At 51.8% G+C, this 25,012-nt stretch overlaps 8 protein-coding genes across 8 annotated transcripts; 6 read left to right on the top strand and 2 right to left on the bottom strand.

The window, feature by feature from the left end:
* Positions 1-2,165: 2,165 nt before the first annotated feature.
* Positions 2,166-2,466, top strand: SNOG_01027 (hypothetical protein; the record flags this gene model as incomplete). The annotated part of the gene is made up of 2 exons (XM_001791634.1): positions 2,166-2,274; positions 2,327-2,466. The coding sequence occupies 2 exons, from the start codon at positions 2,166-2,168 to the stop codon at positions 2,464-2,466; spliced, it is 249 nt and encodes an 82-aa protein (XP_001791686.1).
* Positions 2,467-5,669: 3,203 nt separating this feature from the next.
* SNOG_01026 (hypothetical protein) lies at positions 5,670-6,431 on the top strand (the record flags this gene model as incomplete). The annotated part of the gene is made up of 1 exon (XM_001791633.1): positions 5,670-6,431. One exon carries the CDS (start codon positions 5,670-5,672, stop codon positions 6,429-6,431), a length of 762 nt encoding a protein of 253 aa, XP_001791685.1.
* Positions 6,432-7,444: 1,013 nt separating this feature from the next.
* SNOG_01025 (hypothetical protein) lies at positions 7,445-7,762 on the top strand (the record flags this gene model as incomplete). Its single annotated transcript, XM_001791632.1, has 2 exons — positions 7,445-7,478; positions 7,512-7,762. The coding sequence occupies 2 exons, from the start codon at positions 7,445-7,447 to the stop codon at positions 7,760-7,762; spliced, it is 285 nt and encodes a 94-aa protein (XP_001791684.1).
* Positions 7,763-11,641: 3,879 nt separating this feature from the next.
* SNOG_01024 (hypothetical protein) lies at positions 11,642-12,703 on the bottom strand (the record flags this gene model as incomplete). The annotated part of the gene is made up of 3 exons (XM_001791631.1): positions 11,642-12,038; positions 12,061-12,411; positions 12,462-12,703. The coding sequence occupies 3 exons, from the start codon at positions 12,701-12,703 to the stop codon at positions 11,642-11,644; spliced, it is 990 nt and encodes a 329-aa protein (XP_001791683.1).
* A 330-nt stretch (positions 12,704-13,033) lies between these two features.
* Positions 13,034-13,860, top strand: SNOG_01023 (hypothetical protein). Its single transcript, XM_001791630.1, has 2 exons — positions 13,034-13,135; positions 13,210-13,860. Exons 1-2 carry the CDS (start codon positions 13,077-13,079, stop codon positions 13,655-13,657), a joined length of 507 nt encoding a protein of 168 aa, XP_001791682.1. The 5' UTR covers positions 13,034-13,076; the 3' UTR covers positions 13,658-13,860.
* Positions 13,861-14,339: 479 nt separating this feature from the next.
* On the bottom strand, positions 14,340-16,961 carry SNOG_01022 (hypothetical protein; the record flags this gene model as incomplete). Its single annotated transcript, XM_001791629.1, has 1 exon — positions 14,340-16,961. The coding sequence occupies one exon, from the start codon at positions 16,959-16,961 to the stop codon at positions 14,340-14,342; it is 2,622 nt and encodes an 873-aa protein (XP_001791681.1).
* Positions 16,962-18,497: 1,536 nt separating this feature from the next.
* On the top strand, positions 18,498-20,959 carry SNOG_01021 (hypothetical protein; the record flags this gene model as incomplete). The annotated part of the gene is made up of 5 exons (XM_001791628.1): positions 18,498-18,990; positions 19,180-19,413; positions 19,589-19,767; positions 19,864-20,610; positions 20,783-20,959. The coding sequence occupies 5 exons, from the start codon at positions 18,498-18,500 to the stop codon at positions 20,957-20,959; spliced, it is 1,830 nt and encodes a 609-aa protein (XP_001791680.1).
* A 572-nt stretch (positions 20,960-21,531) lies between these two features.
* On the top strand, positions 21,532-24,150 carry SNOG_01020 (hypothetical protein; the record flags this gene model as incomplete). The annotated part of the gene is made up of 2 exons (XM_001791627.1): positions 21,532-21,645; positions 21,709-24,150. The coding sequence occupies 2 exons, from the start codon at positions 21,532-21,534 to the stop codon at positions 24,148-24,150; spliced, it is 2,556 nt and encodes an 851-aa protein (XP_001791679.1).
* Positions 24,151-25,012: the final 862 nt, after the last annotated feature.

Here is a 25,012-nt window from a genome sequence, read left to right as displayed (position 1 = left end):
GCCTGCGACATGCACGCGGCATACGATCCACCAGAAATTACTTTTTCCAGACTATTTTAGAAGAGACTATGGAGACTAGTTGTGCCATCCCACGTGTGCTGAGCGTCCAGGCATGTTGCGACAGCGAGAAAATGAATGCGTTGCATTGTCTTGCACGGCGCGAATCTTCTTCGAAAGCCTGGAAATGAATTTTCGCAGCTTATCGAATCTAGTCTCAATGGCGCATAGATTGACGGCTTGCCGTAGTCTTCCGATGCACTTTGCATGTGTCGTGCCGACCCGCGCGAAGCTAACTTTATGCTTATCCTGCGAACAGAGAGCAAAACATTGTCTGTAGGGCAAGCAGAGGCGGCATGCCATTTCTGGTGTGCTGAAGGGGTTAATCCAGGGAATTTCACCACAGAGGATTAATCCAGATACCATGCGATCTTTGCACACAAGATCCATGCTACTGGGCGAAAAGAACGGTGCGCTAGGTGGTAGCACTAGTACAAGGCAGCTTCTACCCAAGATCCCTAGAGGCTTCCCTGCAGTGTATCGTAGAGCTCACTGCTGAGCTTTACTCTCGCGATATACAGATAATTTCCAAGATTGCGTGAGTGAGGTTCCTCGTCTGGCAATTGTGCAGTATTCCTTGTGAATGTGGAGTGAAAGAGTGCATGCCACAGCGCTGCCAGGTGCTGTGAAGCAATCTCGTCAGTTACACTTAGTCCAGATAGGACTTTCGTCCTCAAAGTGCACGTGTCGATCCATGAAGCTTGCGCATGCGTGAGGCGTGATGGTATTGCTGCTCCTCACCACACACTGGCTGAATACATCGTGGCACTGCAACATACACAACCACGATCAGGGAGCGATAGTCAGCCGGGCGCTACGTCGACTCAGTAGGCGGGCCGCGGATGACGAACGTCTGGCAGTACAGGGGTTTGATGCCCCGAGCGTCATGCACTGACCCCTCCCAGCTATAGCACAGCTATTATACCAAGGTTGCGACCATAAGGGTATGAGGCTGCAGCCCGCGCAAGCCTCGCGTAGACCGTATGAGTCGTCTCACGTCTTGAAATCTGACCATAGGATACATGCTATAGGAAGCAGGAACAATACTTTCTGACCGGCAAGGTCCCGCATCCAGCACTGGGGTATAGGCTGAGATGCGTCGAACCACTTGTTCGAGAGATGCGCCCCAAAGGCCTAGTAAAGTGTTCGGATGAGGGATTTGCTGATGTGGTGAAGGTGCTGCCATTCCCGGCCTAGTTAGGACAGGTCTTGGGTGCTTCCTAATGCGATCAACCAGGCATCGTGCTTCCGGTGAAGCAGCATCTCGGGGGACTTCGATGCAGATCCCGTAGTTTAATATATGCAGAGCATGCTCAACTTGTTATAGTGGCAGATGAATCACACGACCACGAGGTTGACGCGCCAGCGCAGCGGCAATTGAGGTTATAGCGGTAGCCGATGCCTAATGGTAAGAGCTCAGTAGACGCTGCCTTTCGTGGATACTACAGGTCGTTTGAAGGATGGAAATCGACCTGTAGTAGTTCTGTACGAAAATAGATATTGTCCGAGAAAGCGCAGGGTAGGGCGGCGTGTGTGCATGTAGACGGACTGGCTGCATGCTTCCGATGGCCTCAGACAGGGTCCTCCAGATCCTGCGTGGGAGCAAAAGGATGGCGGCCAGGACCAGAATCAGGTTCACCTCAGTGATCAACGTGGAAGCATCTCTTTACGCATTCGAGGGAGTGGAGCGATAGGGGTAGATGGTGGAGAAGTGGTGGGCAACGACAAATGACGAGGCATAGCCTTCGTTCCTTCCTCTTTGGATGCACTCTCCTTCCACGACGCCCGGACCAACATGCTCCATCGCTCCACGTCCTGTTCTCCTCCAACACGACTCCGGCTGCCTTGTCTTTTCACACATCTCATCGCCAAGCGTTTCATACCCCGAGTATCGCCCGGCTAAGTGCCGATGTTTGACACGTGCCGTCAGCAAACACAAGCACCTGCAGTGCTGCACAAGTTAATTCAAGAGCGGGTGCATGACAACGACCTAACAGCGATGCGGCCACATTATCGCGGCTATTTCATACCGCACTGCGAGTTGAACAAAATGCTGAAGGAACGAGATCAGGTAAGAGATGCTGTAGAAGCGACTGCAACAAGCAACCATGGATCCCCAGGTCGCCTTCATCTCATCGCGACGGGACTATCTTGCTGGATCGAGGTTGAATGTAGCGCGAAGACAAAGCTGGCCAGGAACGAGGGCTTGTTGCGACCGTGAGTCCGTGACGCACGCAATTAGCCCGTCACTCGTGACGTGACCGCACAGCCCGCGCGGAAGCACTCCTGGACTCGATGCTTGGCTCAGCAACCGACAGTTTGGAGCCGGGATTTGGTGGAGGCGGCCAACCGATCAGCTCGGATCAATCGTCTGGCGCCGTGCTGACCATGGCCCTGGATGCGAACTAGGACGTTTCAGGAATCAATCCCATCGCAGAGGTGCCTCCTCTTGCCGTCGCTTTGACAGGGTTTGTCGTCCTGGATGAAGCTGTCGAGCGCCAGATTGAAAGCCATGTATTTCATCATCTTGAGGCACCTCGGAACAGGCAAGGCTTCTTATCCAAAACCTCAACTGCACCAGCTCAGTGTACCCGACCATGCAGTCCTCTCCAGTGGGAATCATCCGCAAGGTACCTGTCTTCAGCACAAAAGCTTCCCAGTAGCAAAGTCAACAAGCCAACAGGGGTCATCAAGAGGAATATGGCGCGTGGCGATAGGTTGTCATTCAGGGGACCGTATCGCTCTTTTGAAGGCGGCACGGCACCAAGCTTGAGTGGTTCGCAAAAAGCATCACTCGGGCTAACGTGATTATCATTAGAACCTATGGCAGCACAGCCTTGAGAAATGACACGTGCTAGTCAACATGCGGCAAGTTACGGGTCAACACGTGACGAAACGTGCGGACCCTCTTGCGTGCGATGACGCCCAACGTACATGGAGTAGGGACTCCAACACGGCCTGAACGACGACGGAAACTTTGCACGCGCTCTGGAGAAAGCGAGAAGAATGCTCAGAGATGGCAATGACTTGGATGTACATGTGCTCCATCAGCTTCACCTGGCCTCAGTAAGCAGGACCCCCACGCCTGCTAGACATTTTGTCGGGATCTTGAGGCAGTGCCCAAGGGACTGCAGCATTGAGCGCACATGACGTTTGATCTCACCGACTTTCAACAGTGCATCGCCTTGGACACTTGATGGCATCGCTCTGGGCTAAGCATTCGAGCACGCGATACAGCTGTTCACGCCAACAGCACGCCCCTGTGCAGGACCACCCAGTCTGAGCACGTTCTTGTGCAGCGACAGAGCCGACCACGATGCACTTTTGCGTGGCTGCGTGGCTGCGTGGCTGCATGACTGCAAGGCGCGCATGCTATGTACAGGTACATGATGCTTCTTCCACGCGCAGGCGAGGCGTTAAGCCGCTGCCGGGCTGACGGTCCCGACAAAGTTTGATGGGCCGAGTTCAAGTTGGCCGACGGCGTCGTCCAGCACCGAAGTGGCCTTGACGTTTTGACGATGTTGGATGGCCCGAGGCCAAGCTCTCTTGGAGAACTGCTGCGGCTACCCCAACGCTTATCCTTGGGTAGCTTCCGAGGTGGAAGTTTGTGCAGATTGCAGATCGGAGCACCTGTGTCTCGCCTTGGTGGTGTTGGGTGTTGTGCTGCGCGCAGCACGCAGCACGCAGCACACTGTGATGCACGGTGCTGACGGTCGTGCGGCGTTCAAGGCGGAACACTTCGTTTCGGGGAGTTTAATTCCACCGCAGCGCTCCCATGTCTGGCTTCAAATCTACCACACGAGCGACAAGCGAAGGGATGAGATGGGGCACATGATGAGACAGGGTGGTCGTGCACATCACACTTGCCCCGCGCGCGAACATGGGCGCGGCAGGCTTTGCTGCTGTCCTGTGCTCTCCAGCAGCCAGCAGCCCGCAGCCCGCAGCCCGCAGCCCGCGTCTGGCGGTGTCAGCCAGCGTCCCAGTGACAGTGGTGGTGCAGGCGTGTGGTGCTGTGCTGTGCTGTAATGCTAATGCTAGCTCGGTGCGCGCTCTTGCGGTGGGGAGATGGCGTGGGTTCCGCTTCCGCGCATCGTCACCGACTTCCCTGCACTTTGCATGCAGTAGTGCAGTAGTGCAGAGACCGAGCGTCGAGCGTACACATGTATCCCGGCCCCGCTTAGCGCGTGTCTTCAAAGCCGCCTACAAGGCATGATGTCCTGGCATCTGGCGCAACTTGGTTGACAGGGGCACATCCTGAATTTGCTGCCCGGCCAGCGATCCTCCGACCCTACTACACCGTACTCCTCTCCAGGGCTTAAGTATCCCACCGGGCCCTTGCGCACCCTTTCGCGCGCTGTGACCTCTGCCCGACACACAAATCCTGACCATTTCCCGCCACGCTGCAGCTTCATTCTCCAACGCTTCACTCGTCTGCTCACCACCCATCTCCAGTACTGTTCCTGTGGCGCAGGCTGCGAACTCCCAATCGAGCATAGCATGGCTGGTCTCTCTCGCAATTCCTAGACAGCCCTACCCAACTCCGCCGACATCGCTTCACCCACTCCATCTATCCCTCTCCACGCCACACATCACCTATTTCGCCGTGATATATCTGGGTTGTCATCCTGACGACCCGCTCTTCACTCTTCACGCTGGCTACCACACTCCCCGCTATCCAGGCCCCTCACCCTCGTTTTCCCCAGCACCATTTCCAACAGTCCTTGACCCCACCCTACCTCCACGAGGAGCAGAAACCCGAACGCTCATGGTTGGCCCATGGCAGCCAGAGGGGCTCTGACGAAATCTTTTCCATGTCGAGACTACCGGCAGGAGGATCTCGCTCAGAGCGGACGACCCCTCAGCCATCGCCTACCCAACCCTATCCCGGTATGCAGCCACCAATTCCAAGAACCAGCCCAAGGGAGCCACCAATGAACCATCCCGTCCTTCCTCCTTTGCGTCAATTATCTAGCACTCCACCAACGCCTTCTGGTCAACGCTATGCCGACCCTTTCCGCCAGATTCTCAACCCCCAGCAAGAGCTTAGGGAGCAGGAACGTAACAGAAGGAGAAGTGCTTCGCAGATGGATTCTCCTTCGCCCGTCGAGACTTCACATTCACAGAGCCTTCCTTCAATCAGTCGACCAAATAGTGCCGAGTTAACACAAGACGAGCATATGCCTCGTCCATTCCACCCCCCTGGAAGACCCGGTGCAAGACACATACTAGACACAAAGTCGCCACGACTGCACAGAACCCAAAGCTTGAATTTGCTAAACCCACCAACTGGCACCATAGATGCGCACCAGTCTCCATTTCTGACTGCCAGCACTAGGCCCTCGGAACCTGCCTCGTCGCACCAGTCTCTGCCTACGCCTCCAGCTGCAGGCCGACATTCGTATTTCCCTGCCATGCCGACTACAGGTGCAGCACCACCCCACAGCATGGCGCGTACCGACCTTCGCCGGCCGAGTATGGGATTCCCCCAGTCAGGAAGTGCGAGTCCCATCGCCCAGTATTCCCCATATAGCCAGCCAGGCTCTGTTGCATCGAGTCAATTTGATACGCCTAGCACCCCCGGACACTATCCTAACCGACAACCGAGTGTTCAAATGCACGAGTCTAGACTGTCTGCTGGTCCCATGGAGGCGGAGCGAAACATGATACCCATGGCACCATCATCACAAAGCAGTATCCAGCTCATGACAATCAAGAGTCAGCATGGGCACAACGTCCAAATTCCAGTTGATGTACAGGCTGCCTCCAAGGTTGCCGATGAGAAGAGAAGGCGCAACGCGGGTGCGTCCGCTAGATTCCGTGCTAGGAGGAAAGAAAAGGAACGCGAAGCTTCCATGAGTATCTCCAGACTTGAGCAGCAGCTACGGAACGCCTTGGAAGACGCCGAGTTCTACCACAGTGAGCGAGATTACTTTAAGGCCATTGTCTTCTCGCAGTCTCGTCCCGAGACGCTTTCTGTAACAAGACCGCAGTCCCCTCGCCTTAGGCGACCATCGATCCCGCCTTCAAATGCAACTTCTTCCATCAGAGGCGGCTCCGAGGACTCCTTCGCTGATTACGAGGAGGAGATTCGTGAGGAAGAACGCAACGTGAGGAGGCGCACTAGCAATTATCACCCGGCATCTGGCCCTCCACCGAATGATATCAGCGCACCTGACGCGAGGTCTCAGAACTATCCTCCAGGCTACCCTCCGGGAAATCAGTTGTCTCAAGGTGTGTCTCCAGTGCATCAGTATCCTGCTAGGGAGCAAATGCATCCTGGGCAACCCGTCTACCGTGACCAGTATGGTCAAGACAAGGGTCGCTATGAGAATAGCAACTGGACACCACCTCAAGGCCAGCCTCGCGAGACGTAGGGTATTGAAACCACCGACATTTTCTTTCATCAAACTTTTCTTTTTTCAATCAAATCTCATGTCTATATGCATTGGCGAACGCTTAATAGAGTTGGTAGCACGCGAGCTCAACTCTCGTTATATACCCACGGGCTTCATGACCCAAGCATGTTTGTCAGTCACGCGCCGCTGCACCTCATCAACATATACAGTACACATAGAAAACTGCATCTAGAACAATACGCCTCCACGGGCTTCTTCTTGTATCTCGCATCATCTTTCTTCGATGCTATACTTTTCCTAGGCACTACGCTGCCTCGCTCATGTATTATACAATTTCTTCGCTTTGTCAATAGTCTGTCAGTCTCAAACATCAAACGACTGCCATCGGCCCGATAGTCCACACCAAGAAACTCAATATCAGAATGATTTCATGTTCTTGATCCTTTACTTCCATCGCATGTTGCGACCTAACCATCGGAAAGTTCCAAGATTGAGAATGCGCAAGGAGCGTGGTCCCTCGCTTACTTGAAAAAAGAATGGCGAAACACGGTCCAGTCATTTCTTGCTATCCCAATAATTCCTCCGCGGAACAGTGTACCGCTCGGCGACCTTTTGGTTTCTACTACTATCGATTACAATGCCGAGATACGTTACCGATGGCGTTGGACGGAAATGATCGCACCACTAGGCTAAGCACAAACTCAATTCATCCCTAAAAACGACTTGTCCGCTGAACCAAGTGTCAAAGCTTATCCTCGACACATGCTATAACAGGCCACACTTTAGCGTCCGAGTCTAGATGATGGTTCTCAACGGCCGTAGGTGTCGACACAGTACCGCGATGCAGTTTCAGTATCGTAGGCCTCACGCTTTACGCTTCACTTTAGCACTGGTACTATAGGAGTATGGACACTGTTCCGCAAAACGGACCAAATTGGTTTTGAAGTCTAGACCTTCATCCCACACGTTCTCCGTCATCGGCGACACACAAGGAAAACATCTTACAACGGTGTTCCTGGCTAGACGACAGCATGGCTTGGTACCAGATTACTCCCACGCAAAGCGGTTGACTTCCACCCTTAAAGACATACTCCTCAGAACTAGCTTGGACGTCGTTGCCCCGGCCAGGGAAAATGGCCACCATTATTGTTCCGAATAACGGATACCCTTGCTCTGTCAAACGTCGGTACATTGAAGGTGATGCTGGCAACCTCCAACTCTGCCTTACAGAAGTCGCCCGTGCATTACGCGCGCAGCAAGAACAACTCCCGGGCCTAACCAAGGGTCCGCTGGCATGCGTGCCATCGCTCCTCAAGCCACATTACCATCTCGCTGGACTCCGTCACTAGATTTTTTGTCCGGAGTACGCTCCGTGGCTGTTCCCTCGCTACGTCAAATAAAGTCCACACCATGCTGATAATCTCTGCATAAAGTTATGAGCTAATGATCACAGCGCGGGTGGAACTCAAGCCACAATCTCATCGCTAACACCACGAGGCCAAAATGTCCGACCATGTGGCAACCGCGGAGGCAGGCTGGTATCACTGCAGATCACCGGAGATGCAGTGCAAACGTGGTCAATAGTTGACATTTTATGTCAAGCGATCCGGCGGTTGAATCCTAAACACCGAGATGCACCGAAGCTCGACACATGCAGATGTAATTTGATCCTGGGGACCCCAGTCCTATACTTCTATCGCGTTCGAGTTCGGCGACTTGGTCGGCGCATCACGAACCACAGTGCTGCCCAAAGTGGAACTGTTTTGCCTAATCGAGGCAGACAACGGACCGCAGTCCGCGCTGTAAGATGTTAGATCTTGCCTAGTCCACTGAACGGGATAAGGGTCTTTCACGGGCTTTCGCCTGCGTCGATCTTATGCGTGCAATGCATGTTTTGCAAATATCCGATCGTGACTCCCTTCACGGACCGACTCAACTGGCCAGAACGCAAACGTCGGTCAGCGCAAAGTGCTTCGATAACCTCGTGCTACTGGCATGTACTTGCCAGGTACACCTGATCACATTCGCACCGACGTCGGCCATTTAATGACTCTGTTATGTCTCGTCGTTATTGGATGCTAGTCACCGGAGCGTGGTCCGGCCAACCAAGTAGCAAGGAGCTTTTGTGACGCACTCCTGTGCCTCCAAACTTGAAACGGAATGCGCAACAGGCGATGCTGTCACTATCACCACAGACCATACAGCCTTCGACGTCAGTTCACTCTGCGGCTCTTTCCTTTCCCCGAACATGCTAGTCTTCCGAAGGCTCAACGTTTAGCCTCCGCTCAGACACTACAGCATCGGCTCACGGGCCACACCGCCTGTTCGAAGCTGACAACCGTCGAGCTAGCAGTCAAGACTCAAGACTCAAGACTCAAGACTCAAGACGCACCTAAAATATTTGTCGCAAGTGGTCATGAGTCGCAGCAGACCGCCTGCATTGCCCTCACTCAGTCGCTGCAAGGCAACGCCATAGTGTGTGGGGTCGAGTGTAACCGAAGTGGAAGGCCTACACATTCCGTGGTCCCGCAGGGCGGTACGGTGCGTTTGCAAAGGCCAACCACGCATTGCGTGCGCCGCGATTACCGGCTCACATGCTCAGGATGTATGCAAGGCTAGATCAGCAATGGGGAGACCCTGTGGAACATCATCAATCACGATGGAGCAGGCCTGATGTGCTGGACAAGGACGTGCCAGTTGTCACCAGCAAGCGACATCAAAAGCACCAATCTCGTCACCACCCGAACTTCCTTCGGCCCGAATCTCACCACCCTCACGGCTCGGCCAGCGCAGCAATAATGAACTGCCGCGTTCGCCCTTCCATTACACCATTATGCTGACTCCTAATCGACGGTCACCGCACTCGGACTTGTTGCCTGTTCTTTGCGCGGTACCACGTACAGTTTCGAAATTCCATGCAGCAAAGAATTTCATAGTCTATCCACCCGGTGTCCCACCGCAGACACGTGTAATCCCCACACTCACCGCCCGACCTTTCCCACACTAGATCTACGATGGAGATGTGAAGGAAAACTGCATAGTAGTCTGGCATGCAACACTGGTGCAGGCCGTTGAGGAAGAAGAAAAAATAGACACAAGGAATCTAAAATGTCTTATCGATATATCTTCCTTACCCGCGCATGCATGCAGGCAGCAAAAACTCAATCCACCCTCGCTCGAACCGAGCCAACCATCCCCTTGTCACACCGCATGCATCCCCAATTGCGCAAACAAACCCTATAGTATTGACTTTAAGCGCGGCAATTTCTACCGGCCGCTACCTGCTCCCTGAACCCGGCGTGCAACCCCAGGGACTCGAGAAAGGTTGGTGGTGGTGTTACACTGCATATTTCTTGCGTGAGGCGGCAGGCGAGATACGAAAAGGAAGAGTACATAAGGTTTCTGGCGTCAACTGCGGATGGTGGCGATCGATTGGAGGTGGGAGGGGGGGGGGATGTCATGCGCGTAATATCGACGGAGCTGGGCGCGATATGCAGGACACAGTGCGTTGAGGCGTAGTGTTGAGCATCTCGTCTCTGCTGCAACTGAACATAAGACCGAGCAAGCCTTTTTTTCACAGATGGTTTGGTGTGGATGGATTACCTACTTTGATTACCCCCATTCGACACAGAAAGAAAAAAAAACTGACCGTGACTATAATCCCCGCAAAAATCCATCCCCTCAACTTCAAACAAGCATCATCCCCCTTCTCCAACTACCTCCAACCCAGCCCCACCTCAAGATGGTTCCGCACCGCCGGTACCCCCTCATGCATGTCAGCACTGCTCCCTGCCACATGAAGCCTGCGGTCATGTGAGACAGCCAACGTCCCGACCAATCAGACGCACGCGACGCTGGTATTGGTCGGGTCGGTCCGAGATTCGGGCCGTTTTGCTGAGAGGGAAGTGAAGCGGGTGTCGGGGGGATTGGAACGATACATCATGTTGTAGATTTGTGATGATGGCGTTTGGATTGAGCTCACACCCCTCAAACTCCTCAATCCGGGGGTTTCAAGGGGTTTGAGGATGTGGTGTATGTGGGGAGGTGGAGAAGGAGGAGGAGGAGGAGGGGGGGATCGTTCGCATCCACATTTCACGTGTTTGTGTTGCCCATGGTCGATCGCCGCATCTTGGACAAGAAATGTCGACATTGCTTTGCAAAAAGTTACTTTTTTTTCCTCACGACGCACGTGTTCTGGATTCGGAAGTCGTGCGGGCGGTGTAATGCCTTCTGATGCAAATAGGGTTGTCAACCAGTGGATTGGAACGCAATTCAACCACGTGTTTGGCGGCCAACTTCCAAGGTCTTTGCGAGTACAGAGGGCACGCCCAAATTGTTGATGCGAGTGCATCAATGCGATATTGCAAGAATGACATGTGGAGATGATTTCAAAGCTGTATTTATCCACCTGCAGGTAGGTGCCTGCAGCGAGGCCAAGTCTTACATGTGTATTGGTTCTTGCGCATCTGGCTTTCATTTGGTGGAGATACGATGATGCTGGTCGAACTTGTTTGTTACTGCTCCAACCCTTACAGGTCCTGGTCCTGGGCAGCCTCTGTGCCTTGCTTGTGTGGCCTTGCTTGCTTCTTGCAGCCCGAGTCCTTCGCAGTGACATGGTCAACCACGGTAACAAGTAAGATCGATCTACCCGTCCAACACCTACACTATCCGCCTCAATTTGAACCCCATAGCAATGTTCATGGTACGCAGCCCTATCTGACACGATTAGAACAATATATATCGGAACCGGAGACCCCTGCATGGAAGCACACCGATCGCCCCTGGTGACGGACATGTAAGCCGTGCACGCGGATAAATTTAGATTGACGGGTGACGGAGGTTGCCAGCGGGCGGCAAAGCCATGATCGGTGTGCCATGCTGATGACTGTATCGCGTGGCCACTCAGCAAGAACGCAATAACCAAAGCGAAATGATATGACGAGCCGGGTACGTTGGTGGGGTGGCGTCGCTTAACGCTGGGGTTGCATATTGCTTACGCCATGCCATCTCAACGGTGCAGATTGTTGCTGATGTTGCAGTCTTGATCTCCTCGGAGGGCTGAAGCGTGGGGTAACTGTGGGATTTCGAGGTGGGGGCGCGCGACCTCGCAGAATGCGGTGCGGCAATAAGCCTGGCCACGGGGCTCTATTGTGCACCTCGCTTGCAAGATGTCGATGCAGTCGCACCGCATGTGGTGTTTACAAATGGCGAGCGCTGTCCTCGATCCTTCAGCCACCGCCCACTCCGAACCGCGCGCGCAAAGTGTTGAGCCGCCGCAATGTTTCGGGCATGTCATTCATTCCGCTCTCGGTGCGCGTCAAGCGGTATGCCGAGTAGTTCTTGTTTTCTTGTACAAGGGTGTCGATAAGACTGAAGTCACCGATGGCGCACTGGCCTGACGTGAGGATATCTAGGGCGTCGGGCTGGCCAGCGTCAGATGACGATGACAGCAGCGCATCTTCCTCATCCGGGTCGATTCCAATGTCTGACAGCGTATCCATTCGGCGCAGGACACCTCGCTCTTCATCGTCGGCATTCTGTTCTCGGGCCGCATGCTCGCGAGCAGTGGCCTCGGCCGCCTCGTTCGACGCATCTGGTGTAGGCCGCTCGACATCGTCTGTGGTACTTGGAGTGCCTTCCCGCAGACAATTTCGCTAGCTTCTTCTTCAATTCGCGTCTCTTAACGTGCACGGAAACCATGATAAGCTGCAGGAACAGTATGCATAGGTCCAACGCCCCAAGCTTCCACTTGCTGGTGGGGCCTTGTTGCCCAATAAAGTCGATCATCAGGCCACCGTGTAGATAACCGCGTGTGTCTTCCCCGGCCGATGGCGCAGGATACAGCTGATGCAGGACGAAGTTGACGCAGAACGAGAACAGTATCAGGGGCAGGAAAGGCTTGGGCTCGTCGGGTGGGCGTTCGCCGACCGGGTCAGAAGTGGGCGTAAGCAAGGTGCCATGGATGAGAGCCTTGACGGCCAGCCAGAAGAATGAACAGCTGTGATGTATCGGTCAGTACGGTCCTAGGGTGTTGTGGGGTTATCGTACTCGAAATGATAGAGAGTGATGAGCTGCATGTAGACAACCAAGTCAAGCTCACGCAAGAGCTCATTAAGCATCCGTATGCGTTTCCGCTTTGCATCTAGCCGTCTCTCCTTGACGAGCTGGTCTTTCAGCCGCTGGACCTCCTCTTCGTCGATTTCCACCAAGTCATCCTCAGGGTCCACGAGCTCAGGTGAGTTGGGTCCATGGCGCTGCGCAGCTCCCGAGGACTCTGCCTCATCGTTCATGGCGGGGAGAAAGCAAGAACGTCCTTTTTGGCGCTCATCAAGACGACGTCGAGATTCGAATGGCGGTATGGAGTTGCTGGAGCTGCGAGCACTGGCGTGTTACGCGGTAGCGATGATGTCGCGCCGCTGCTAAGATCGGCGCTGGAACATCACAAATAGCCGATGCCGATGAGTGGTGAGATAATCGATGAAGCTCCGCATCTACACATCTTTGTCGGCCCATATCACCACCACCACGCTTGTAACGCTTGCGCAGAGCTCAGAGACGTCATTTTAAGCTACAGCACTACTGGTGGTATAGTAATTGTACCTTAAAGTCTATTGCTACGTATCTTCACCGCACGCGACACCTCCGCCACCTCCGCATTTCATCATGGCGGGCATGGGACCTCCCAACAGTGCGCCTCTCCCCTCCTCTTTTGACGAAAATGCGTGAGTTACTCCTCATTACAATAGCAGCACGTGCACAATCGTTACACTTCCTCCTCTCTAACAATCTGGCGTAGCGACTTCTACAATGAAAACACCATCGACAAGATATGGCGTCGGTTCCGCGAAGAACCCCTCATTCCATTCGGCTGCGGTCTGACTGCCTGGGCCATTGTTGGCGCAAGCCGGAGCATGCGCAAAGGCGACCACAAAATGACCAACCTATACTTCCGCCGCCGACTCTACGCGCAATCATTCACAATCGCCGTACTCGTCATAGGAAACCTGTACTGGCAAAAGGACCGCGTCAAGCGCAAGGATTACGAGAGGATGAAGGCGGAGACGGAACGCAAGGAAAAGAGAGACAGGTGGTTGAGGGAGTTGGAGATGAGAGACGAGGAGGACAAGGCGTGGAAAGAGAGGTTGGCGAAGAAGACCAGGGGTGCGGCAGATGAAGCAAAGGGGGTTACGGACATGGTGGCAGAGAAGACGAAGGAGTTGAAGGACCAGACGTTAGGGAAATGAGTAACGAATGATTCCAGGGAGAGAAAACAGATCAGGAAGAGAGGAATGTACAACACGATAGGCGCTTTTATGCGCCAGAGGATGTTAGATGTCTCCATGTTGACCCCATTCTTTGTATATCTTGGAAAGCGTTGTACGATTAGGCATTAAGAAGCAGGAGAAAGGTAGGCGAACGACTCGATTTGTATCAAGGTACTGTTCGCAAGCTTGTCTTTACGCAACATCACAAAAGCTCAGATTATGCGACTACGACAAAATAAATAAAGTCCTCTCAAATATTTCACGAACATATGTCCCCCTTGATACAAGCATGACCTGTGATTTCACAATTCGTCTTTGTTTGTTCGTCTAGGTTCCTTCGTCACGTCGTACCCACCCCATCCGTTGGCAACAGACATCCGTACTATAGCTTCTTACCAAATCGATGCAACGGTTGAAGACCAGCCATCATGGCTTTGGAGCGAGTGACACATTAATATGAGATCTCACATACTGGAAACGTATCAACGTTACATTGAGATACCAGATTGTGAGCAGACACTATTGGGTGCTGTTGCACACATTTCTTTCTGAGGCGGAAAAGAGTGAAGAGTTGATTAATTCCAAATGGGTTGGAGCCCGGGTATATCTACATAAGTGGAGTATTCACGCACACAAAGCTCTCTCTCTCATCTCTGCGACGCTAATTCTCCCACCTCACCTTCTCACTCTTCAACACTTCCACCAACCCCACAGGCAGCAAATCACGCTCCCCAAGCTGTACTCCCTGCCCACCGAATCGCTGCTTCAAGTCCCCAGCATACAGATTGAATATCCACAGCCAATAATGATTCGACCCCAGCGCGTGCGGCGCATCACTCCGTCTCAAAGCCTCATACATCTCATCGCTGGTCTCCACTCGCTCTTCAACTGGACACTCCAAGAGATTCATATAAGCCTCGAACAGCGGGTGGGAAGTCTCTTCGCGAAATGCGGTGTACTCTTCGAAACTCATGAAGGGTTCGTCGGTCTCGCGGTTGGGGCATGGCACGTCGCCCGCGTCCCAGCGTTGTTTCGCCGTGTCGTATGCTTCGCGTTCTTCTTCGAATGCTCGTTCGATTCGTGCGCTTGGATCGCGGGAAGAGTTTTGGTATGTTGCGAACGCGCTGATCGAGGGGTTGTTCAACCCAAGGCCGCCGAGCTCGACAGGAAAGTAAAAGAAGGCATCAGGTACCGCGTCAGTTGTCTGGAAGCGCTCTTTGAGTACGCTGCGGAGATATTCCGTGACGTTCGCGGTGCCGTACTTGCCGAAGAAGCTGCGTTGAATGTGACTGAACGTCTCGATGATCATGTCGTTGTGCTGCCGGCCGAAACAGTTCGCGGGTTGCGCGAAGTTTGTGTTGAAGAAGAGGCCGACGTAGCTATTCCAGGCTTGAATCCATGCCATTACGCTATGGCAGGCATCGAGTTGTCGCCTGAGTTCCGTTATGTGCTCGTCAACTTGGGCGCGGTCAATCACCCAGCGACCGGCGGAGGCGTCAAGTTCGAGAAAGCCCCAATGGAGATTGCCCTCTGGAAGATTTGGGTGTGGCACCCGGGCTCTGCTCTTGTCGGCAACGATAATCGACGACCCAGTCTTCTCTTCGTTGAGTTGGAGGCCCATGACTTCAGTGAATTCTTTGATAGCCTCCCAGGCCTGGACGCTCGTAGTTTCCTGACCCCAAAACCACAGATCATCATGGAATCGATGGATGTTTGCGCCTTTCGTGCGTCGATTCACTGCAAAATCCAGGCAAAAAAGCACAGCTTCGCCGAGCGCATCGCTGAGGATGTGGCTATTCGGGATACCGCACTTCCGTACCCGCGCTTTTGCACCTGCTCCATCCTGCGCAAAGACAACAGGTACTTCCAGAAATCTCTTAAAGAATCGAAGCCACTTTGCAGGAACACCGAAGAATTCCAACACTGCGAATATCGTATCGTGAGGCAGTGATGGGCCAAACCACTTGAAGTCTGACTGCAGCACAGAACATTCGCCGTAGACCTTTGTGTTGAGCAGTATCTCAGTCGTGAGTAGACGTAGCATAGTCTGTTTTGTGGCAATGTGCGAATTCTTCTCTTGGCCCTCTGCGGCATCATATTCCCTAGCGTCTTCGAAGGCATTCGACGGTAGCTGTGTCATGAAGTACTCCTGTTGATACTTCTGGCGTCTATAGTTGCGAACCGAATCACCCGACTTATTACTATTCTCGATGAAGTGTTCTCTCCGTTGGCGAATTTTCTTGGGCATCGATCGATATGGTGCCTGCAGCCATGCTCCCGAGTGATAGAAGTTCGTGAAGGCTTTCTTCAATGCCACTGCCCACGTTTTGCCGATGAAGTGCAGCAAAATTGCTTGATGGATCTCTTCATCCATGTAGACACGATACTTACCATTGGTTTGCCGGCGCATGTTCAGAGGAACCGGACCATCCCACTCCCAGTGATCAAGTCCGTCCACATCCATGTTCAGTACATCGACCAGCTCCTTCAACACCGCAGGCTGCTTCTCCAAATCAATAATCATCTCAAGTTTTCTTCCGGTGAACAAATCGGCTTTCTTCACACCACGAATACACGACTGGAGGAGTTCAATCGTGAAGCGGCTGCCATGCGGTGCGGAGTGACCGAATCGTTTGTTGGACGAAAAATCTTTCTCTGATGTGTCAAGGTCCGATTTGAAATCCATGACCTCCTTCATTGAGTCTCGCAAGACCCGGAGAGGAGACTTCTTAATCTTTTCAGTCTGCAGCGCATCCCCAAAGATATCGCTGAGATACTGTTCAATCGTGCTCTGATTCACCTCTTTCTCTACGAAGGCGTAATTTTCCCATGACTGGCGCTGTTCTTGCATCTTTTTCCGGCCTTTCGCAATAGAGCCATCACTTACATCGGCCGACTTCACGAGTGTTGAGTGCTTTATCCACTCTGTAACAAGCTTGCCGAACAAAGCTGCGTACTCGTACTTGTTGCTTTTCACATTCAGTTCATGCTCGAGCCTAGATTGCCAGTCTTTTAACAGAGATGCCGAGACGGAGGGATCGTGCTTCGCCTGGTGGACGAAGTGCTTGAGGTTGCTGATGGATAGGTCGGCTTGCTTTGGTGCTATACCATGTAGTTCGAAACCATCGAGGAGTGCTTCGACCTTACTTCGATGGTCGGGAACACTAGAGACTTGCTCCAGGATAGATTTCTTGTCGGACTCGAACTGTTGACGTTGACTGTCGAGTTTGTTCAGCTTCTGTAACGTGACATGTTGAAGGGTCGAGAGTGAGGAAGCCGCCATTCTATAGTTGATGCAATTTTGAAAAGGGTGAAAAGCCAAAGATCTTGGTCGGAAGATGCGAAATTGTCTGAACATGATCTTCCAGGGCAAGCGCCAGTTTATAACCAGGCCTCTAACGGAGAGAAGGCAGAAGTCCTCAAAAAAAGAACTTGCTGTATCGGTACAGAACAATCTTTGCACCAATCAGCTTCCATTCCCTCACGCCCTTTCCACTTTAATGCGCAAGCCCAAACACGCTGATGAGATTAACGAAAGTTCTGCGACTTGATGAAGGGCGGTAAAGCAGGTACATGGGCGGCGCAGCTGCGACCTTTCCTGTTCGAGTTACCTCAATGGGCGCTACATCCAATAGGCATCACACAAACTCTTCTCTATCAACATGGGTTCTTTGCGACCTCGCGTGGAGGTCAACAAATGTTTTCAATGAGCTCTCGTTAGCATGGCAGCCCGGTTCACCAAAAAGGCACTGTACGCCCGTGGCCAGACACCTTGATACGAGAGACACTCGGAAGTGTTGCGCTTTGAGCCCAACCGTACCTAGATACTTCGTGCCGCAGTTGGCTTCCCAACGTTTTGTGCTTTGAGCTGATAGCACAAATCACGCATTGCAAGGCAGCCTTTACTACGCATGAAATGCAGTGATGCAGAGCAATACGCTAAGCCCAGGCTCCATAGCACTAGACCACTTGCTCTTCCGAATTCGTCGAAAGTGTAAAGGACCAGGCGACATATGTTTTGGGACTTCATGTCTGTTCTGCATTAATTGCGAATTGTAGACTTCTGTCGTTGCCGGATGCCATAGCTATGCCAGTGTCGAAAGAGGTAAAATCAATTGCGTGTGTGCAGGTTTAATCAGGGCCTTTCAAGGTTAGAGGGGACTTCATCATATACAATAGTATTGCAGGTGTGTCTGAGGAGAGAGCTACAAAGTGTTGGGTATCAATGATGGCTTGGCGATTGATGTTGTGCTCGTTCAATCGTGTGTGGTAGTCGAGACTTGACACGTGAAAATTGTTTCAATGTATGGGAGGATGTTACTTTCATCAGCTACAAATTTGCTTAGTGTCCCGTTGAAGATCACTGTGTCGTAGCATTGACATTTGTGCTGTAGTTCATTGACCGCCATCACATCGTGCTGTGAAGCATGACCGTGACCTAATGTGATTCAGTGACTGAGATCATCCCAGGCACAGGGGATCGAGTCTTTTCGCAGGTCTTCACCTCTAAAGTTCAGTCTCTGACTGAGGTCACGAAATTCTGATGAATGTCTATCCTTCACGCGAGCGCACCATTTGCCCTGCAGCATATCTATTACACTGGCGAAGCCTCTCGACTTAGACTCTCAGACAATCGGAAGCAGCACTACCCTACGACGGAGATATCACCAAAATTATCTCACAATAGCGCCCCTTCCTTACAACGTACAACCTCTTGTCGCCTGGAGCGAACCAAACATCAACTCGTACCCCACGATCGATCCGTCGAACATAGCGACAACAACGCGTCTACACACACTCACCGAACACTTCGCCGACAATGGAAGAGAACTGGGGCGATATGGACTTGACGCTAGATCCAGACTTTGACATCGACGATATGGACATATATCCCGAAGACTTCAACTTCTATCACGATACCGAGGGCATGAATCCCGAACACTTCAACCCCAGCTACGCGACTACTAACGACATGTGTAATACTGTGGATCCTGAGGATACTATACAAGTCCGTGCTGTCAGCCAGGGCTTAAATAACCCAAATCCTCCGTATCAACAGTACGATCTGCTGCCCTCCCATAGGATCCAAAGACTTGAAAGTCCAGGAGAAGGATCCTCTGCACACGCCGGTGCAAGGCGTACTACTCGTACCAATACGACTAAAAACCCGGTTATAATGCGCTATCAATTCCGAGATATCGAAAGCCTTGAGAAGGATCTAGAACAGGCCAAGGCGAGTGGGAAAACAGGAGATGAGCTGCGTCCATATGAGGAAAGAATTGTGAAGACGAAAACGTATCAAAAAAAGGCTGGTAATGAACAAATGAAACACTATCGGGAACAAGCAATGAAAAACGTAATCAATGAACCGAATTCACCGGAAGAAACATGTTCAGATCCAGAGGAACAGAAGAGAGCTTTAAATAGGAGGTCACAGAGGAGAGCCAGAGCCAGGAAGGTTCAAAATTATGACGATGATTTCTTTTAAAAACAAAATGGAGGTTGCAAAAAGTATAAAGACTGTCTGAAAATGGTATGCGAAGACATGAATTTGTCAATGGCAGAGGTCCAGGCCTTGCCCAAGGAAGAGAAACGGGCTGCTTTGGCGAAGGTTCGAGCTCAAGGTCTTGCCCCAACCACTGGGGTCGCGCAGCGTCTGGGCCCCAGCCAAAGGCCCCAGCCAAAGACCACATCATATTCGAGCCGCTGGGAAAAGTATCAGACCAAACCCGGAAGTAACTAGAGTTCCTAGCAGTTCACCAAATCTCGATTTGACCTTAGTGGAGCTGTACAATCGGAATCAGGTGAGGCCGCAAGGAGCCGGAGAAATGGAATCAAGTCGAGCTGGGAAAGGCAAGGTCATGCCTAGCATAAGAACAACGCCCAATCAAAATGCTACACAATGTATAGATCCAAGGCTTCTTCAAGTCAATGAAAGGAATCGTGCAAGGCCTCGGGGTCGTATGAATTTGCAGCGCGGTCAGGCTTCAATCGATAAGGGGAAAGGAACCACCAGGCCTCTGCAAGATTTCGCTACATCACCCGCTCACGCCACACCACCTGAAAGCTTTGCTAGCTCATCACCACATGTTCGTGATACTGACTTAGGAGGTGCTAGCGCCCAAGCGATTAGAGACAGAAGCCGGTAATGTATATTGCGTGCTGACAGCTACGATAATCTGCAGGATTTTGGTCTTTACAATGCTCCTTCTCCAGTTCGTCCCGCCGGAAACCTTCATGAAAGCTCAAGTCCTCCTAGTAGCAGGTCAAGAGGCCCCACACCCCGGTCGAGAGAGCCAACACCTAGGTCGAAAGAGCCAACACCTAGGTCGAAAGAGCCAACACCCATATCGAGAGAGGCGACTCCAAGGTCGCAGAGCAGTGGAGCGGACAGTGGCTGGAACGGCTTTAGCTCAAGTCCCTCTCCCTTTTCTGACCCGAGCCCAACAAATCAACCAAAGGACAAGGGAGAAAGAAGGGCGCAGCAAAACCCCACTGGTAAAGGAAAAAAAGTGATTGCCCCACGCTCTTCACGCTGGGGTTCCACGACTTCGAGAGCAGCCGTGAAACCCGGTCTCAAAGCGACTAGGCCAGTCCGATCATATGGTGCTCGTCGCCAGGACAAAGTGACGAAGAGTACTGCTCCAAGGGTCGGAAGAAAATCCCAGAAACAGTTAGGCCGGCCACTCGAAAAAGGTTCGAAAGATAGGATCAAAGCTGAAAAGGCCGCAGTAAAGGCCGCATGGAAGGAGCAAGAAGCACTCAAGGCGGAATTGGGAAAGGCACAACAGAGAACCAAAGATGCAGAAAAGGAGAAGAAGCGGGAGAAGGAGAGATACAGAAAGGAACAGAAGAAAAAAGAAGTTGCTCAGAAAAAGAGGGAATCTAAAGGATTAAAGATGATCAAGGATGCTCGAGAGAGGAGAGCAAAAGTAGCAACGAAGGCATCGAGCCCAAGAAAGCTGCACATACGACAGGTCATTCTGGCGCCCCAAAGCGCGGATGCACTATCATGTAGATGTCCAGTTATCCTGCCAGATTAGTATCAACCTCGGAATGTCCTATTCAACAATTTCATAATGCTTTTCGTATCATGCTTACTAGGTTTTCTGTGTCTATGATGTTCCTGCAGACACAATAATTTGGAAAGAGCATCCAAATTCTGAGCTGTCTGCATCACAGAAGCTGAATTATCACATGTACGCATGTCATTATGGCATGGAAGCTAGGATGGAGAAAGCCGGATTTTATCCAGTCTTGATCGAGGTGCGCATTTACTGACTGTAGTGTAGCAACAACAACGAGGCTTGTACAACATGTGTTCATGCTCAAGAGACACAACCATATGTGTCAGGTCAATACCAGAGGCCTTCAAAGAGTTATCATCGAAGAGCTCGCGCACTTCAAAACGTAAGATGGCGCTCGTACGCTAATAAAATGACTTCATACCCAGATTTTGCTACATTCTACACAGTGGTCATGGATAAATGATATCCGAATGGCGGTAATGTGACAAGCTGCATCTGACTCGGAACAGACCACTACATTCACTGCAAAGATCATCTTGGCGAGGAGCATCGTTGGAAAATCATCTTGACCCTGCCCTTCTCACATTCTTCTTCTATGTTTTGGCCAAGAGGAAGCTGTATGCTGACTCGTCTAGGCAGCGAATGGTTGTAGCCTGCCCAAAAAGCCACTTTGCACTGCCTCCAGCCCCGCTCTCTTTACGAGCCGCACCGAGAGAACTCGTCCGCGACCATGAAACCCACCTGTCGCTCTTTTATATATGCGCTTTGTCCTTTCATCTGTCTCTTATAAGTGCGTTGACTAGGTCCATCGAAACTACGCAGATCATGCGCCTCCTATGGCGCGACGATGACGGTACCCTCCGCCTGGCGGAGTTCCTCGGCAAGGAAGTCCCTCCTTACGCCATCCTGTCTCATACCTGGGGCAACGATGATGAAGAGGTCACTTATAAAGATATTGTGAAAGGCAGAGCCAGAGGCAAAAAGAGCTATATCAAGATCTAGTTCTGCATGGATCAGGCTACTAGGGACAAAATCAAATACTCCTGGATCGACACCTGCTGCATTGATAAGACTAGCAGTGCCGAGCTCACGGAAGCTATCAATTCGATGTTTCGCTGGTACCGGAATGCGGCTTTGTGCTACGTGTATCTCTCGGATGTTTCAATCTCTACGAATGATGAGTCTTTTCGTGGTGACTTACTTTCCCCGACGCTTTGGACTCTGACTTGCCAGCACAGCAAATGGTTTACCCGCGGTTGGACGTTGCAAGAGTTGATTGCCCCAGCTTCTCTGCGTTTTTACAGCACTGAAGGCAAGCAGCTTGGTGAGAAGCATGCATTGGCACAGGAGCTTAACAAGATCACTGGTATCAGCGTTGATGTCTTGCAAGGTGGTCCAATGTCGCACCTCACTTTTGATGAACGCATGTCGTGGGCAGCTGAACGCAAGACTAAACGCGAAGAAGACTTGGCGTACTCGCTGCTAGGGATCTTCGACACTCATATGCCTCTCATATATGGCGAAGGACAAGAGAACGCATTCAGTCGGCTTCGAAGAGCAATTCGCGAGTCCATCGACGATGATCCGCCAGTATCGATTCCTGTCGTTCCATCTAAACAGCGAAAACGCATTGTCGATGTTAAGATTTTACGCCCGAAAATATCATCATCACATAGGGCACGCTCGATCGCAGTCTCCAGAATAGAGCATATCTACGCCGAGCTCCTCAGTGGCGTATATGATGCATTACCTCAGATCATGTTCATCTTGATGCTTGTACTCCAGGTTCCAAGGGCACTATCGCAAATGCTCCCAGACAACATAGTCCTGCGCGACTTCTTGGGAAGAAAGCATAGTTTGCAGACGGAGTACTTCCAGAATTGGCCCGTCTTGATCGAAATGCTAGCGTCCAGGTTCAAAGATTGCCCAGGCCACGTACACATATCACGAGGCTCTTTCACCATCATGGATGTCGACAATTTTGGACGGCGAATTGGCGCATCCAATTGGCAGGCAGTTGTTTCAAAGCGCAAAAGGTTCATCATGCTCGTCAATATCAGCGAAACGAAGCTTGTGAACAATGCCTGTACGAGATGCGGCGAGCGCATCCGGAAACAGGGTGCATTTACGGGAATCTGCCGATCCTGCAACCTTTTTTATAGAAGCTTGACTGGACCATCCAGTCGTCTTACATCGCAGCATCTTCAGACACTCAAGTCTGCTCATTATGTCTCTGGGAATCTTCCAGTCCCTAAAGATCCAGAAAAGCTGATGCATAACGGAAAATGTGTCTCGCTGGTGCAAGAGCACGCCAGGTTGACGGGTGAATTTCTGGACCTTGCCATTGATGCGGGGATTATCAAAGGACTTCCTAAAACAACGATGCCAGTTGAATTTTCGCGGGACATGCCACATGCACCAGAGAGCTCCCAGATAAGAGACGAAGCAGACCAGGTGGAAGGAGATATCGAAATGAAAGCAGGAGCTAACGACATTGATGAAGTAAGCGAAGACGAGGAATCGCCAGACGATCACTCTGGCTTGATCGATCGTTCGAGTTTAGACAGGGAGCAAGAGCAGCGAGAACTTCAGCACTTTTCTTCCATCTGCGTGGAACAAGATTCTAGTCTTCACGATGCGGCGTATAGTTCTAACATCACAGAGATGCTTCGTCTGCTGTGTACCGGTCATCAAGTTGACGAGAACTGGGGTTTGTGGGGAACTCCCATGATTGCGGCCGTACTGTCTGGCTCAACCGAGGCGATCCAAACATTGCTGAACGCTGGAGCCGATCCACTTCTTTCGGCAGGCCCCTTAGGATACCCCCTCAACGCGGCTGCTTATGTTGATCACGCCTCATGTTTCCAGGTCATTCTCGATGCGACCATACAGAGACGCTCTGCCTCCAGGAAAAGGGCCCAAAGCTTCCAGGATGCCGTTGACCAATCACTATTCACATTCATGGATGGCGAGCACCATGGCCCAGAAATTCTGCTTCTCTATGCCGGTGCGAATCCTTTCAAACAGTTTTCGGGCGGCAGATCTGCGTTTGCCGTTGCACTAGGCAAGAAAAATGATTTGCTCACGACCTGTTTCCTCGCAGAGGCTTGGGGCAGACAGTTGCTTTCGCCTCATGAAGTCCTTTGTCTGTGGGCTACTGTAGCAGGCAATGATGTAGACGCCAAGTTGGTGCGTGACCCATGGCTTGCGTCATGTTGTAGGAACATCATGATTAACAGAAGCCAAATGCTGGAGAATCGTATTTCAGCCCGCTTAAGCTCCCACACGAAACCTTTCTTCCAAGTCCACCAGGACTGGCGCGCGTTGAAAAGTCGTGGAAGAAGCGTCGGGGCCGAATATCTTGACGGATTTGCCAAAGTTTCACGTAGTGCGCATGCACAGTCCTATTTCGTGCCGCCAGTTTTCCGCATCGTTGTGAACTAGGCTGTACTCTGGAAAGGGAAGAAAAAACTTGCCGAAATCCAGTCTTCGCAGACGATCCTCGATATGTAATGTGCTGATATGGCAGTGTGTCGCATTGCTCATCTACGCGAACGTTTAACCGTGGTAACACTTGACGGCGGGCTTTGACACAAACCTCAGGTGTAGACGAGATGCGCCACAATGTTCTAGATGCACCTAGTGTATTGTAGATTATTGCGGCGTTGAAGTCCCGAGAGCTTGCATTGAGAGGCCCATGCAAACCACGAGAAGCGAAAACAGAGACTTCAAACACGAGGTCTAGATTGAACCTGCGTTCGCTGTGGCCAGGATCCGCGAATACATGCCGTGCGGAGGCATCGTGTCGGCATCCACAGATTGCGGAGAGTCCTTGCTTAGGGTTGGAGGTCTCGCGAAACAGGTCATTGGGTCGAGTCGCACGACAGCTTCTGAAACACAGAGATACCGCGCAGTTGTTGATGTCTGCGATCTCGAAGGAAGAGGATAAATATCGCGACCAATTTGAACAGGGACGCGCTCCGATGTATATCCTTGCCGTTGTTCTTAGCGAAAAGACATCGAGTATTCCGTAGGCGAATAAAGAATTGCAATGAATCATCACGCCTCGACAGGCCATATGCACGGCATTGCTTTGCTATTAATTCGACCGCATCGTTACCCCAGTTCTACCGTTTAACCGGGAAGCCATCTGGCCAGGTCATCGCTGCAAACACCAGGTAAGCAAGCACGTTCCGGAACAAAGTCAAGCATGGCATAGATTGATTGCACCTGCCACGAGGGGCGGGGAACCGGATCTTGGTTGCGTCCAATCTGCACAATTAGATGAATGCGAGGGACGCTACTT

The sequence above is a fragment of the Parastagonospora nodorum genome, assembly GCF_000146915.1.
Source record: "Parastagonospora nodorum SN15 chromosome Unknown scaffold_1, whole genome shotgun sequence".
Taxonomy (NCBI): Eukaryota; Fungi; Ascomycota; class Dothideomycetes; order Pleosporales; family Phaeosphaeriaceae; genus Parastagonospora; species Parastagonospora nodorum.
Note: the sequence above shows the minus strand (reverse complement) of the source record. Positions and strands in the feature narration are given on the sequence as shown.